The sequence below is a fragment of the Panthera leo genome, chromosome F2 (assembly GCF_018350215.1).
Source record: "Panthera leo isolate Ple1 chromosome F2, P.leo_Ple1_pat1.1, whole genome shotgun sequence".
NCBI lineage: Eukaryota > Metazoa > Chordata > Mammalia > Carnivora > Felidae > Panthera > Panthera leo.
In genome coordinates, this window is record NC_056695.1 from 75,260,597 (window position 1) to 75,275,565 (window position 14,969).

General features: G+C 47.7%; 1 protein-coding gene across 1 annotated transcript in view; it reads right to left on the reverse strand.

Annotated features, from left to right (window-relative positions):
* Positions 1-601: 601 nt before the first annotated feature.
* Positions 602-14,969, reverse strand: part of ZFAT (zinc finger and AT-hook domain containing) — a 253,317-nt gene continuing 238,949 nt past the window's right edge. Inside the window, exon 16 of the mRNA XM_042923645.1 lies at positions 602-748. Coding sequence (XP_042779579.1) covers positions 680-748 — 69 coding nt within the window. The 3' untranslated portion in view covers positions 602-679. The remainder of the gene's footprint in view (positions 749-14,969) is intronic.

Sequence of the window (14,969 nt, forward strand, 5' to 3'; positions counted from 1 at the left end):
CCGGGTTCATATCTACCACACGTAACGTCTTACACTCCCTTCCCTCACACTCTCCCTGCAAACCCTGTTGTTACATCCCAAGCCAAACGAAATGACTACACGTTATTTGAACCCTCTCAACATCCACCTGCCATGCAAACACTGATCCCTCTGCCTCAAAGTCCCTTCCCTCGTGAACACGTACACTTGTATTCATCACGGAAGACTCAAAAGCATTGCCAAGCCTCCAACACGGGTCTTGTGTCTCCCACTCGGGTCCCCGGGCCAGCACCCCTGGCTTTTCCATTATGCAGGCTGCCTCCAGGTTATGAGTCCCCCTTCTGTGCACACTGTATTCTGACTGTCCACCTGTAAGTGCCCCCCACCACACTCAGCAGCAGGAACCACGTCTCCAGTCTCAACATCTCTACTCTCTGGCAGAGAGCCTCGCACTGAGCAGGAACACAAAGTTTTTTGTGTAAATAAACCATTCAAATTAATGTGTTTTGCTCTACACATCTCTTCCAGTACCAGGAAAGACGGTTGGAGCCTGTCACCGCAGGGGACAACCTGACTGGAAATCAGAAGATGCAAACTGGGTTTATTTGGATAAATCTCATACCTTTGTGGGATAATGGGATCGGGAACAATGTCGGAGAGTAGCTGGAAGCGTGGTCTTTGCTGCTGGGTAGACTCCCTCCTACCTGGTCTGCCTGTATCTTTGGTGCTGTGACCCCTCTCTCTCTGCACAGCAGCCAGAGCGATCTTTCTGGAAAATACAAATCGGATTATGACACCATTCAGCTTTAAACCCTTTGATAGCTTTCCATTGCTTACAGAACACAACCCAAACATCTTAGCAAAATGTGGCCCCAGGGCACCTATCCCTTCACTCACTCTGTTCTAAAAATAGCTACTTTCCTTCCACCCCAAGTGGCTAAATATGTACCTGCCTTGGGGCCATGGCCTTGTTTTCCCCCTCGACCCACATTTTCAAACGGCCAAATCTCATCTCAAATATCACGTCTTCAAAAACCGCACCCTGTTGTCTCAGCAGATGATAGCCAGCCGCCTTCCCCACCACTTTCTACATCACCCCCTCTTCTGTTGGCTTCACACCTGTCACCACCATAGCTATCATCAACATTTGTTGGCTTGGACCTCTACTCTCTCTCTCCTTTATACAATGTAAACCTGTGGCTGGCAGAGAGGACCTCTGCCTTGTTCACTGCTGTACTCTAGGACCCAGGAGAATGTCTGCCATATGTCGTGGACCCTCAAAACATGCACGTGAATGACCGAATTAGGTAGGAATTCAAGTGTGGGCTGTCCTTTACTATTTGGATGACCTTGGGGGAGGGATCACACATTTTCTCGAGTCTCAGTTTTCTCATCTATAAAAATTAAGAACCTTAGTAAAAACAATGCCGTCTAACTTCAAAATGGCATGGTTCCACGATGGTGGGCCTTTGACGGCTTTTAGAATGAGGGAACTTGCCCTGGGAGAACCTTTTAATGACACTTCCTTAATGCAAACACTAAAATTACACATGTCTGATGTCAAGGATGGTCAGCACAAACCAAACCGAGTACATTTCCTCTGAGCTGAGATGACACCCAATCGTTGACTTTATAACCGTCTCAGGGGCTTTCAAGAGCATTCATCCTGTCCATTTTACAGCCTGGAGATTGCATCATAAAATTCATGTATCCATAAGATCTTCCCTTGCATTTATCTCTGTCCTCCAACCTGTGTAGAGAGGGGCTGTCTGGGTGTATCTAACATTTAGCGATGGCCTCGGCTCTTGGCCCCACAGCCCTGGCTCCGCAGCTCTCGGAAGCAGAGAGGGTAAAAGTGCAAGCCCACCTGAGAACACCGTTCATCCTCTGCCCTCCTTCCCAGGCAGGCAATTACACTCTCAAAGAAAATGGCTGTCAGAGCCACAATTCTCCCAGCATTTAGCAGAGGCAATATTTAAAAAGATTAATGGACCGCAGCTAAGACCGCTTCTCCTCTTACTGTATGTATTTCTCCATGCAATTTACTCAACCTCTTTCCCTCTGGTTTAGCTAATTCTATGTTACAAATTATTTTTTCCTATAATATTTTGAAATGATCTCCCCGCTGCCTTCGTGACCATACCAGTGCTATTGAGACGTCTAATGCCGAGGTGATTTTTATTCCTGAGTGATCTGTCTTCTCTCTCTACAAACTTTTCAAGGAGGAGAGCCTGGTGCTTAAGAACCGAGACTCCAGAGCAAGAGACTTCGGGCTTCGAGAACCCACTCCTCCACGTCCCGACTCTGAGATCTTGGACAAGTTGCTTAAACTCTCTGTACTTCCATTTCCTCATGTACAAATAGGGATGATGAGAGTCCCCACATCTTAGATTTGTGAGAAGGGCGAAGGAAGCTCATCCATGTGAAGGCTTAGAACAGTACCCACCAGATAAGAGTCCTGGGTAAATGTTATCTGCTTGGATAGCTGTAGTCTCCCTTTTTTCTTTGATAGAATTAAATTTTTCTCTAACATTTAAAGGTGTCTGTTTGTCCTTTTCCACCCTGTCTCCACTCTGTGAAGATCTTCAGTCAAGATCAATGTCATTAATTCTGGAAGACCCGAAGTCATTAGTTCTTCCACTAATGTCTCCTCTCCAATCACTCTTGCCTTTCCCTCGGGGACTTCTAGTAGAAGATCGTTGAATTTTCCTCAGCTCTGTATTCCTTCCTGATGCCTTCTGGGAGGGCTCCTCCAGCTGGTTTCCAGCTATTTCATTCTGGACGCTATGCAGGCTATCGTGCAGCCCATCGTTGTGTTCTTTATTTTAAAACATTTTCCTCACCATGCATTTCAACTTGATTCTGTTTTATTAACTTCTTGCTCCTGCTTCCTGTTACCAATATCCTCTCTTATCTCTGTGGGGAAAATTATTATCCTTATTTTGAATTTATGACCTGTCTAGACCATTAATTTTTATTCTTAGAGTAGAGCTGAATCTCATATTCTTGCCTTTCTTTTATAGTGACTGTGTCCCTCAGGTGCACGGTTAGTTCTCCCTATGACATTATTTCCCCCGGGAGAGTATCAGGCGTGAGTTCATGCTGCTCGGAGTAAGGATGTGTTAGGTTAGGTAACACCACCTGCTGTTAACAGGGAACTACATGATTTCAGTGTGGTTACAGAATTTTATTCCTCACCACCATTTGTTTCGTCCTATTGTTGTGTCTCCTAGTGATGGAATCCCTCTCCTTGGAGACTAAGATTTCCAGACCATCCAGTATTTTAGAAATGGAAAGCAGAAAGTCTGCGGTAGCTTATTAAAGAGATACCACCCTCAAGTTCACTGCCTAGTTTCTGGATCTGTGTATTCTGGCTATGGACAAGACAGGATCATATAATTCTCTCTGTTTCAAAATATATATATTTCATCCTATAATAGAGAACCCCAACTTTTCAAAGTGTTGTCTCCTAACTAAATACATCTTCAGTAAGCCGTTCCACATTTCAATGAGATTGGACACTTGTGACTGATGAAGGATACAGTGATGCCTCATCATTCCATAGGCACGAGCTCATTGTTGCACTGGCTTTGCTGTGAAATGTGTTCCTTGATCAAAAATAGTGCTGTGCAGAATGGCATGATGGAGGGTAAGGCAAACCTATATTTAGAATATGTGTCTATCCTAATAAGGAGAGATCTGTGTCCCCTTCATGGCAGAAGAGGTCCAATGTTATCTGCATACCGCTGGTGGCTGGCTGGTCCCCCAGGGAACGGTGCGATGCCGGGAGTTTACCATCACTCTACACATTTGGAAAATCAGGCACTTAAGCTGTAGTGTTAGCTCGGTCAGTCTCGGTAATACCGGGCCCACACTTCTGAGCCCACAGATGGAGGGATGGAAGATAATGTGGTGGGAGTTGATGTTAAGGGAATCTGAGCCATCTGCTCAAGAAACTTATTGGCCCCTTGCAAACTTGCCCAAGCTCAGTCTCTCACATAACAATTCCGCTGGATGAGAGACTGCTGCTGGGCATTCCCGACCTACGGCTAGGTGGCTTGGAAACACTCAATTTATAATAGAAATCTCGCCCCACTCACTCCCCTGATTACCTCAGGATTACACACGCTGTGCCTGCCAAGGCCCAGGAGCAAAGCATAGTACTTATTTGTGAAGAGGGGGCGCATCTGCTCCAAAGTCTTAGAAGTCTGTTCTATGTCCTCTGCTGATGCTGTCCAGAGGCTTCATACAGTCTCCCCACTTCCACAGACACTTTGGGTACCACTGGGTCTGCTGGATCATGAGATCCAAGTGGTAGAGACACTTGTGCTGCAGCTTGCAGTCACCACAGAGCCTTCTCCTGCTCTGGCGCCCAACTCAACAGGCAGCGTTCAGACGACTGTGGACAGGTGTTGTAGTAACACACGCGAATGTGTTAGAAAAGTCCAAAGGACCTACCGTGAATTGTGCGGCATCCTGCTTTTCTCCTGGTACATAGTATGAGATCCAGAAACATGTCTTTCACCTTGGAGGGGCTATCTCAACATTCTCAAGACCAATAAACACTCAGAAAATTCTCTGAGGTGAGAGGACTTTGATTTTTACAGGCTTTACCTTCTACCTTTTCATTTACTCATGCCTCCCTACATCAAAGTCGCTACTTCTAGCCAAACAGCTTCAGTCATCACAATGCCATCAACGCGGCAAACCAGCATTGTGTCGTGTGGAATGTCAAGATCATCAAAAGCTCTGTGTATCGTTTTATGGCAAAGTTCAAGAGAGCTGACGTAGCCCTGTGGCAAACCTGTGATGGAGTGCCGTTGGCCCTGACAGGGAAAAGCAAGCGGCTTCTGGCGGTCCTTGCAGATAGAGATGAGAAAAAGGCATCAGCCAGGTCAGCGGCTGTGTACCAAGTGCAAGAGACCCTGCTGATTTTACTCCAGTATAGACACGACATCTGCACGAGCAACCGCCATTAGAACCCAACCTGCCCGGAGCGCCTGGGTGGCTTGGTTGGTTAAGCGTCCGACTTCAGCTCAGGTCATGATCTCACAGTCCGAGAGTTCGAGCCCCGCGTCGGGCTCTGTGCTGACAGCTCAGAGCCTGGAGCCTGTTTCAGATTCTGTGTCTCCCTCTCTCTCTGCCCCTCCCCTGTTCATGCTCTGTCTCTCTCTGTCTCAAAAAATAAATAAACGTTAAAAAAAAATTAAAAAAAAAAAAAAAAAAGAACCCAACCTGCCCAAGCTTATGCTAGTTCAGTCATTCTCCAATAACCATCTGACTCTGGTAGAGGTCATCCTGGTGAGTTAAATGAGGCAGTGATAGATCTCGCCACCTGTGTGCCTTTCAAGACTTTGATGGCGATATTAAGCTCTGAAACCCACCCCCCCCCCCATGGATGGAGTCTGTATCCAGTTTATAATCTTGGTAAGTAGGGACCTCAACCAAGGGACCTCAACTCAAGTTAGGGTGTTGAATATTAGATATAGGGTTGTTCTTTTCTTTTACGTAGACCCTGCAGTCCTCTCCTATCCTATGCATCTCTTTCATTCCGAGATTCCTAGGAACACTACGATCAGGTGACCACAGCCAAAGGCACCTGCAGGCCACAGCTCCCTGATCACCAACATACCCCTGCAGCCCTTTCTGATGAATACACCCGTCTTGTCTTTGACAACGAAGCGCTGCCACTTGCCCTCCACTCCACCCGGTTCCTGTCATCCCTAATGAAATCAAAGAGCCCATCTCGACAGGTGTTCCCTCTTGCCGCACCTGGCCTACTAAGAAGAGAAATCAGAGCTTTTCGAGGATGCAGATGCTTCCCTCACTGGCATGCTTCTCAGCACCTTACTTAAGAGTGTCTTGGTGCCACAACTGTTGTGCAACGTAGCTGGAGGTGAGTGTGCCCGTCATACGTGGCACCTCTACTCCAACACCTCTTTCTCTCTGATCTTTCGGATCATCTCCTCCGCATCATGCCAGGGAAATGCTTCCATGCCAACCTCATTAAATATAGTCCACGAGTAAATCTAAGTTCCACTCACTCTGCCAGCTGTCAGAACCGTCTCCAGCTCCATGAGGTAATCCGTTAAATCCTTAGCCTTAGCAAGTGCACCATGTCAATGAATTCAGCCTGATACAGTGTCATAATCTGTTTTCCTTGGTCTCACATCCTGAGAATCCACTCCCACAGATGGCACTCAGATTTCTAATATATATTAGCAATATCTTAGAATTCGCTTTGTGTGTAAGTTATTTCATCCTGGCCCACAGTGTTCACTTGTCCATGGAGCACAGTGTAACCTTATTTTGTGTCTAGCAACAACAGGAATGGCTGTTTTGGGTTTTGGAGGAGAATTGGCATCTGCCCCAGGGGAGGTCATCACGGAATTTTCAAGCAAAGAATGCTAATCTCTTCAGACACCAGAGATCAAGCGACTTCTAATGGCAAGGATAAATCAGGTTCACTAGGATTTCAGTATGTCCCTCTTCCAAATTCAGGATCCTATTCTTTCCCAATCAACCTTCACATGAGAAGCTTAATGAGACTGATATGATTGATGGACTAAATGTCCTGGTGGAGTCGAGGAACTATTGGGGAAGAAATGTCAAAGTGGAATGATGGGGTGGGTGCCTGGGTGGCTCAGTCAGTTGAGCGTCCTGCTTCGGCTCAGGTCATGATCTCACGGGTTGTGAGTTCAAGCCCCACAGGCAGGCTCTCTGCCATCAGTGCAGAACCCACTTCGGATCTTTTATCTCCCCCCCCAACCCCTATCCCCCCACAAAAAAAATAAATAAACATTTAAGAAAAATTTAAAGTAGAATGATGGGGGTAGAGGTTGAAGAAAACCAACTATTGCTTAAATCCATCCAAATCCAAGGCAAGAACTCTGAATGGTCACTTGGGGTGGATGCCACCCCTAGGGTCATCAGAAATGGAGAAAGTGTGAACAGAGGGTGTTATCCCATGCTGCAGTACGCTTCACATTTGGTTCATTTCCCGGCTTCACATCTTTTCTTGCTTTAGGACCTCAGGCAGGTTGTTTAACCTCTGGGTCTCTATTTACTCAGAAGTAAAATGGAGAAAATAATAGCATCTGCCTCACAGGATTGTGGCGATTGAATCCATTTACACACACAGGACACTAAATCTGTTGGCTAAATTGCACAAGCATGGCTTATCCACCTGCAGCCATATTGTGGTGTGAGTGAGAGAAGCTGTTCCCATCAGACAAGGATGAGTATTTTCAAGGGCAACTGTGGGAAAGGATGTATCCATTGAGCCCAACTTCTAAGAAATGAAGAAACAGAATCCAAGAGATTTAGCGGCAATGCGTAAAGGATTCAGGTCTGGGTTCCTTTCTGAGTGGCCACTTAGATTCATCCCCTTTCTCCATGTACCATTTATGCGGTAGTTAGAAGAGTCAGAATATCCAAATCCCAGAAGCTCATGAGAAACAGGCGATATTGGAACTCTGTGTCTACTCTTTATGAACAGTCTCATGGTCAAAACCCTCAGAAAATATTGATCTCCCCAAGTTTGAGTTTAAATTTTCCTGCCTTGCCTACGAAAGCAAGTGACCGGTCTTGTGAATAAAGCAGGCCACCTGCCCCACATCCATGCTTTCATGGTGTTTCCTATGCAACCTTAGACCTGGTAATGCTCAGAAAACAGTAACAGCTTTGTTGTTCAACGGACTGTGCAAAGAAAGCCCATGGTCAAAGGAATGGAGATATATGAGGATTTGGGCAGATTGTGTGAGGACTTTATTCAAAGCTGGTGCTGGGTAGTGGTGACAAGAGCATCCAGGCCAGAACAGAGAATGCCTCTAGGACCAGAGGGCACCAGAACTGCCCAGACACTGGAGCAAAGCCGCCCGTGGAGCTGACTGGTAACACGTGGACAGAGCTAAGTCTCATGTACATACATGGACCTTTTACCTCTTCCAGACTTGGACTTAAAGAGTCCTGTCGGTCATGAGACTGACAGGCTCAAACGTCCATTCTTCCACTTTCTAATTTTGTGGCCAAGTAATAGAACGGTGCCACGGCTCTGTTTCTTCATCATAGAGTAGGGTACGCTGTGAACATCATAAATCAAGCACCTGCCGTAAGCCAGCTGCTGTTCAAGATGAGCCCCACAGGGCCCCCAACCTCCAGAAGTTCACAGGGGCCCAGAGCAGCAGACAAACAATTACAATAAGGTGACTGAACTGCGGGAGAGGTAGACGTGGCCGCTTCATAAGTGTGGGGGTCACGGATGGCTTCTTCGTAATCCTGCATCGCAATCTCTTTTTCACATTGATCTCTCAGCCTGAAATCAATTGCTAACTCAAGCTTTCAATAATCACAGCACAATGCTATTAGAGCAGCTATTTTAGGGAAACATGATCAACCCAGTATCTCGCCCACATGCCCTTTCTTTTGTGCTTCACACAGAGGACTCTGGCCAGCAGGCAAAGGATTGGGTTCCCTTCCCTCTGCATCCCAAGGGCATCCTTCTGACCTCAGCTTTGGTCATATACTGCACAACCAAAGTGGGCTGGAGCCTATGTCCAGGGAAAGTTAAGAGAGAACAGGGATCCGGCAGGACCAGACCAGGAGAAACTGGTCCAGCTGTGGGGATGTTCCCAAGGTAGAAGGGTCACTGATAAGGGCCATAGAGTGTTTGAGGGGTCTCGGTGAATGGAAAGTTGGTATGGCCTAGGACTGTGCTATGTCCAGACATACCCGGCCTTGGAAAGGATCAGAGACAGGCCAAGTCACAGCAAGGCAACCGGCTATGCACTGAAGGATCAGAGACGACTATAGGCCAGACCATAGGCCTGCTAGAAATTGCCAATCCAGAACTGGAGAAAATGCATGTTTTGCAAAGGCTCTGGTGCCATGATGTCAAAGTCTACAGGCCTAGTGGGGACACAAAGCATAGAGTAGTTACCTTTGCCTGTGGTAGGGGTGAGGAAGCATGGACTTGGGGGCAGGGCCTCCCGTCTAGCAAAGACTTCCTCTGACCTCTTCACACCTATTTGGTGCAGTGATTCAGAGCACAGGCTTCACCACCAAGTGGCTGTGTATTTACACCCCAACATTTCCCCAAATATCCTTGACGAGGAGCCAGCCCTTCAGGACGTGACACCCATTAACATCCTATAGAACCAATGCTCCAAGGGAGAGCCTTGGAGAACATGGCTTTTTAGCATTTCCACACAATTTAGGTCCTGATAAACATGAACTTGCATTGATTACTACTGGACTTCAATTAATCAAGCATGGCTTAATTGAGGAGTACCCACTCCTAAGAAGAAGAAAACTATGAATGTAACAGAAGCTGTACATTAGCTTATTTCCCTTATGTTGTGCACATGACGATACCACTACATACAATGTTCTGCCCCAAACCCCCTTCCCAGCCCATGGTCTATCATCCTAAACCCTACTCAGCCCGTAAAGTTCACCCCAAAGGACCTCTTCAAGTGGTGACATACTTGCCCCTGCCTTCACACTGCACCCTGAGCACCATTAGGTGTCTTCTACTCCTGCAGGGTAAAGCTCAAATTCCCCGCGGGGGCACATGGGCCCCTTACGACCCCGGCCTGTCCCCCCACCATGGGGGCTCTGTTCGGTCTGACCCAGGTACTCCGTGGTCAGTTTTCTCAGATTTCCACATCCGGGTACGTGAGGTCTCTGCCTCACCCACCTTGGCCCAACTTCTCCCCCTTCAAAGCTCAGCTGGGTGGTCAGCCCTCCACCGGTCCGCCACAGTGCCCAGTGTGCTCCAGCTGGCGCCCACACGATGCTCTCTCTGACCCACCTGGGACCTCCCAAGAGGAGCCCCATGAGCTCTCTCACAGGGGTGGACCTTCTCCTGCTCCTCCCCATGCAGGGGCACACCTGCACCTGCCGAGCCAGTGCACATGCTCAATAGGAAATCACTCAGAGGTGATGGGGTAAGATCTTGGACTTGCCATGGAAGTGATCTGGATCCAGACCCTAGTTGTGTCACTTGCTCTCCGGGTAACCTCTGACCTATGACTAAGCTTCTCAGAGGCAGAGAGAGGTACCTACGCTCAGGCCCTTCGGAGATCATTTTAGAAACAAAATGATCCAGAAACGAGAGCCAAGAAGAGGACAACAGCAATGCCTACTTCATCTTTGTTTCCCTAACATAGCAAGTGCAGGGCCCCCGTAACTATTTGTTGAAAGAATTAATGAATAAATTAATTAATAGACAAACAAAAATGGATTCCACCAAGCCTGGAGGTTCTCTTTCAAAGGCAAGTTTTAAATGCTCCCTTGGTCTTGTACAGAGAGCTCCGCCCTGAAAAGCTCTAACTTTGTATCAATTTAACCTTCCCTTGGAGACAGGGTATCACAGCACAAGCCCAGAATCTGCTCTGTCTGACATTTCTGTTGCAAACTTAGAGCCAACTGAGGCTTTCTCTGCCTCACATGCAGGACTGTCAGGAACAAGCTCTAGTCTTAACGTTTTGATAAAAGTGGAATCAAGCCGGACCACATCCTCCATGGCTTCCAACCTGGAAAGAGCTAAGAGGACCGGACCATCCGGGCTCTGAAGGCACACCTGGAGACAGGGGTAACAATACAGACCCAGGTTACACGAGCCCACCCCGAGGCAGCCACTCTGGAATGTCCCACACAAACATGAGCTCGCTGCATTGAGACAACTAAAAGGGTGAATTTATTTGGCTAAACTAGTGGGTGTGACACAAGATAAGCCAGGAGCCTAGATTTGAGGTTCCTGGGCTGGAACCCCAGCTTGGCTCCTAAGGGAGGAATCACCTAACCAATCTGGGCCTTAGTTCTCTCTTATCTGTAGAACAGGAATCACAGCATTGTGGAAAGAGGAGCATTAAATAGGGTGGTATCCAGAAAGGAGCAGCCTGGCTGGCCACTGTCCCACCAGCTCGTGGCCAATGCCTGACAGAGCCAGCCTGGCCGGAATAAAGCCCACGGGCTTTGGGAGAGCCATGGTGCCATACAGCCATCTGAAAAGCACCAGAATATGGCAGAAGCCTGCATATTTTCCCAGAAGGCTCTGCCAGTGGAGACCAATGGGCTCATATCAGCCAGCACCAGAACATAATAACGTGTGAGAACTGTCCCTGAGAACTTTGGGGCCTCTCAGAAATAACCCGAGGGCTTCCTTACGTGTTAGGAGGCAGTGATGAACCAGCCGAAGGTGAGGGAATTATCCTCGATGTGAAGGCAGCGACGTGAAGCGGGGAGAAGTTAATGTCCCATAAGCAAATGATCACACTAAAGCAGGGCCACCCCCAAGACCTTCTAGAGTTCAAGTGATGGGTGATGTTCTCCAAGTGCAGCTCGGTAGGGCATAATGGGGACACTTTCAAGTCCCCTATGAAGTTGAAATGTGATTTCTCCACATCTAATCCCTACTTAATGCTCCATGAACCATTTATTGATTTTCGTTTTAAGGAATCCAAAGCCCACAACTGTGTCTGTGACCAACATGTAATCAGTAAAAGTTCCTTGAGTTGAATTACAATAGAATGTATAATTTTATTGCCTCGGGGATGTCATGCAAAAGGGCTTTGGAAAACACTTTGGTGTAATTAGCCAAAGGGATCAGATGTCTGTGGAAACTACCAAACATTACTGCCAAAATGAGGCAGTTGCTTCTGGAACCCACGTTTCAAAGCCATTTCACAACTGTTTCCTGATTCCATCATCTCATACTAACTTATTGAATGAGGAAAAACAGGGATTATTCAGTGCATCACACAGATGAGAAAATTGAGGTGCATATGGGATGAATGCCCAAGGTCCCCCAGCTGGTGAGTGACAAAATCCCCTTGCTGGTTGCCAACCTCCTCCAGAGTTTCCCGGGTGTGATCAGATTCCGGACCCCTATACACAGAGGGCAGGGAGAGATGAAGAAAGAGGAGGGCCACTCCGGATGGGTAGGTGGCAGGCTGGATAAGCAAGGGAACCTACCCACGGGGCTTGTCTTAGGCACCGACAGGCAAGGAGATCTCTACACCTGCCCACCAAGTCTTATGTTTATCGGGGTTCAGTCAGGATTATCATCTAGATGGTCTCAGCATCACATCACTGTCTCAAGGCTGGGTCCTTGGGACAGCTTTCGGGAGTGGGAAGGCAAGCAGAATGTACATTCCAAGGACAGGGAAAGGGAGTGAGGGGTCTTTGATCACCCGGGTCCAGCTCAGGGGTCAACCGGCATTCATACCCTTTCAATGACCTCCCCCAACACCACTGTGACATAGCACATGCAGCTTCCTTGATAATGACATAGAGGAAATGCATTAAGCTCATCATTTGGGCCGGGCATTGGGGCAAGCACTCCATACCTCTGCTATCTGTCTCAGTCAGCTTGGGCTGCTATAATAAAATATCATCAAGTGGGTGGCTTACAAACAACAATTTGTTTCTCGCAGTCATGGAGGGGTGGGAGGTCCAAGATCAAAGCACTAACAGATACGGTGTCTGGTGAGGTCTGCTTCCTGCTTCAGAGACGGCCGTCTTCTCACTGTGTCATCATGTGGAGGAAGAGGCCAGGGAGCTTTCTGGGGTCTGTTTTATAAGGACTCTGATTTCATCATGAGGAATTTGCCCTCATGACCTAATCACCTCCCAAGGCTCCACCTCCAAATATCATCATATTAGGAGCCAGGATTTCAAGATGTGAATGGGGGGAGGCGGAGTACAAATATTCATAGTATCCATGCAGCCGTCACAACTACTCCAAGAGGCAGACATTATTAACCTACTTTTCAGATGAAAACACTGAGGGTCAAAGCGTTCTGTCACCTACCCAAGGTTACAGTGCTCTGGTAGACCCAGAGTTGGAAAAATCCAAAGGTTTTTGTGGAACACTTCACCTCGGTGAAGCTGAGGGGTGAAAAGCGGGGGTGGAGGGGGTCGCTGCCCAATCCAGACTGTTTTATCAGTGTGCATGTGGCCAAATGAATCAGTGAATGAGTAGATGGCTGTGTTCTGGCAGAGAATAGGGGCCTCAAATCACTGCTGACATATTCAATAATAACACAAGTAACTGAGAAACCTAAGCTCCAAAAGCCAGTGGAGTTAGGAATGAACAGAAATACCATTTTACCCGGGGCACCCTGGGTGGCTCAGTCAGTTGAGCATCCGACTTCGACTCAGGTCATGATCTTGTGGTTCGTGGGTTCGGGCCCCACATCGGACTGTGCTGACAGCTCAGAGCCTGCAGCCTGCTTCGGATTCTGTGTCTCCCTCTCTCTCTGCCCCTCCCCTGCTCATGCTCTGTTTCTCTCTGTCTCAAAGAATGAAATAAACATTAAAGAAAATTTTTAAAAAAAGAAATACCATTCTACCTGGACTGGGTGTGGAGCAGGAAAACCACTGCCCTGGGCACAAACTTCAGTTTACTTTCCTATCATTTATTTTATGTTCAGGAAGTCACATCCTTTTCTTAAAAACTGCCTGGGGGAACAAATACAATTAATTCCTTGATTAAAATCGTGAAACCAAGTGTCATCTGCAGTAAAGATGTAAAAAGGAGGAGGCAAAGTCTCAATGGGACCAGTAAAGTTCCCCCAGGCCACCTGAAGAAGCCACAGTGGAGGAAGCAGGTCCTGAAGAAAGGCCAGACCAAGCCTGGGCCAGACACCCAAACAGCTGGGACATGGGACGCAGCTGTGATGGAGAGGAAAGAACAAGAAAGTTCTGGATGTTGACGACCCAGGTGCATGTTCGGTTCAACTCGTTACTAACTGTGACATTGGTGAGCCATTTCCCAAGCCTTGCTTTCTTCCTTTCTCACTTTCTCTCTTTATTTCCTCTTTTTTTTTTTTCTTTCTTTCAACAAATACTTGTCGAGTACTTACTATGGACAACATACTGGTAGAAAGTGGGTTAGAGCCGGGAGCAACATGGTCTATCCCCAAATGGGGAGGCACACAGGAAGGAACAATGACAGATGACAGCAACACGACATCTCTGATAAGTTCCACGAAGAAGGCCCCATGAGGGTGAATAGTCGCAGCATCTGATCCAGGCAGCAAGGTCAGGGAAGGTTTCTGTGAAGAAGCACAACAAAGCTGAGACATGAGAGCAGCAGGGGTGAAGCTGAGCAAGAGAGGGAGAAGGAGCACTCCGGGCAGAGAGGACAGCACGCGCAGAGGCCCCGTGGGGGGAGGAAGCATGATGCTCTCTTGGAATATCAAGAAGTCCAGTGCGTCTGACCCACAGAACATCAGTGGGAGCTGCAGATGGGCAGATGGGGCTAGAGAGGTAGGCTGGGATGAGAGCAGACAGGATGCTGTAGAGACACATTAGTAATGTGAGGTTTTTTTAAGTTTATTTATTTACTGTGAGAGAAAGAGAGCACAAACAGGGAAGGAACAGAGAGAGAGGGAGAGAGAATTCCAAGCAGCTCCGCACTGTCAGCACAGAGCCTGATGTGGGACTCGAACTCACAAAACGTGAGATCATGACCTGAGCTGAAATTAAGAGTCTGATGCTTAACTGACTGAGCCACCCGGGCACCCCAATAATGTGAGTTTTTTTAATCCTAAAACTGAGACAAGACTAAAACTCCAAATTCCAAAATGGTAGAAGGGCTGCAAAAGCAGGAAGATATGCCAGAGGGAGCGGGAAAAGACCCGTCGGCTGCGTATCTTAGAAAAGGCCGGCCAAAGTATACATCCTGAGGTCGAGGGGCACATGCTGGGATGTGACACTCAAAGCTCTTGGTTAACATGCAGTCACGGTGACGGGCACGAGCTGACAGCAGGAAGTCCCTGCACTGGGTTTAAGAAACTGGGGACCCAGAGCTAGACAAGAAGCACAAGGAAGACACCTTTGCATACAGCACTCTGCCAGTAGAGCAGGAGCATAAGAGAAGAGAGAGAGTGCACACTCTGGATACACTCAGGCCAGGAGGACAGGTGACTGTGTTGACCCTGTGTGGGGCTGCTTGTGGGGGAAAGGAACAAATAGGAGGCAAG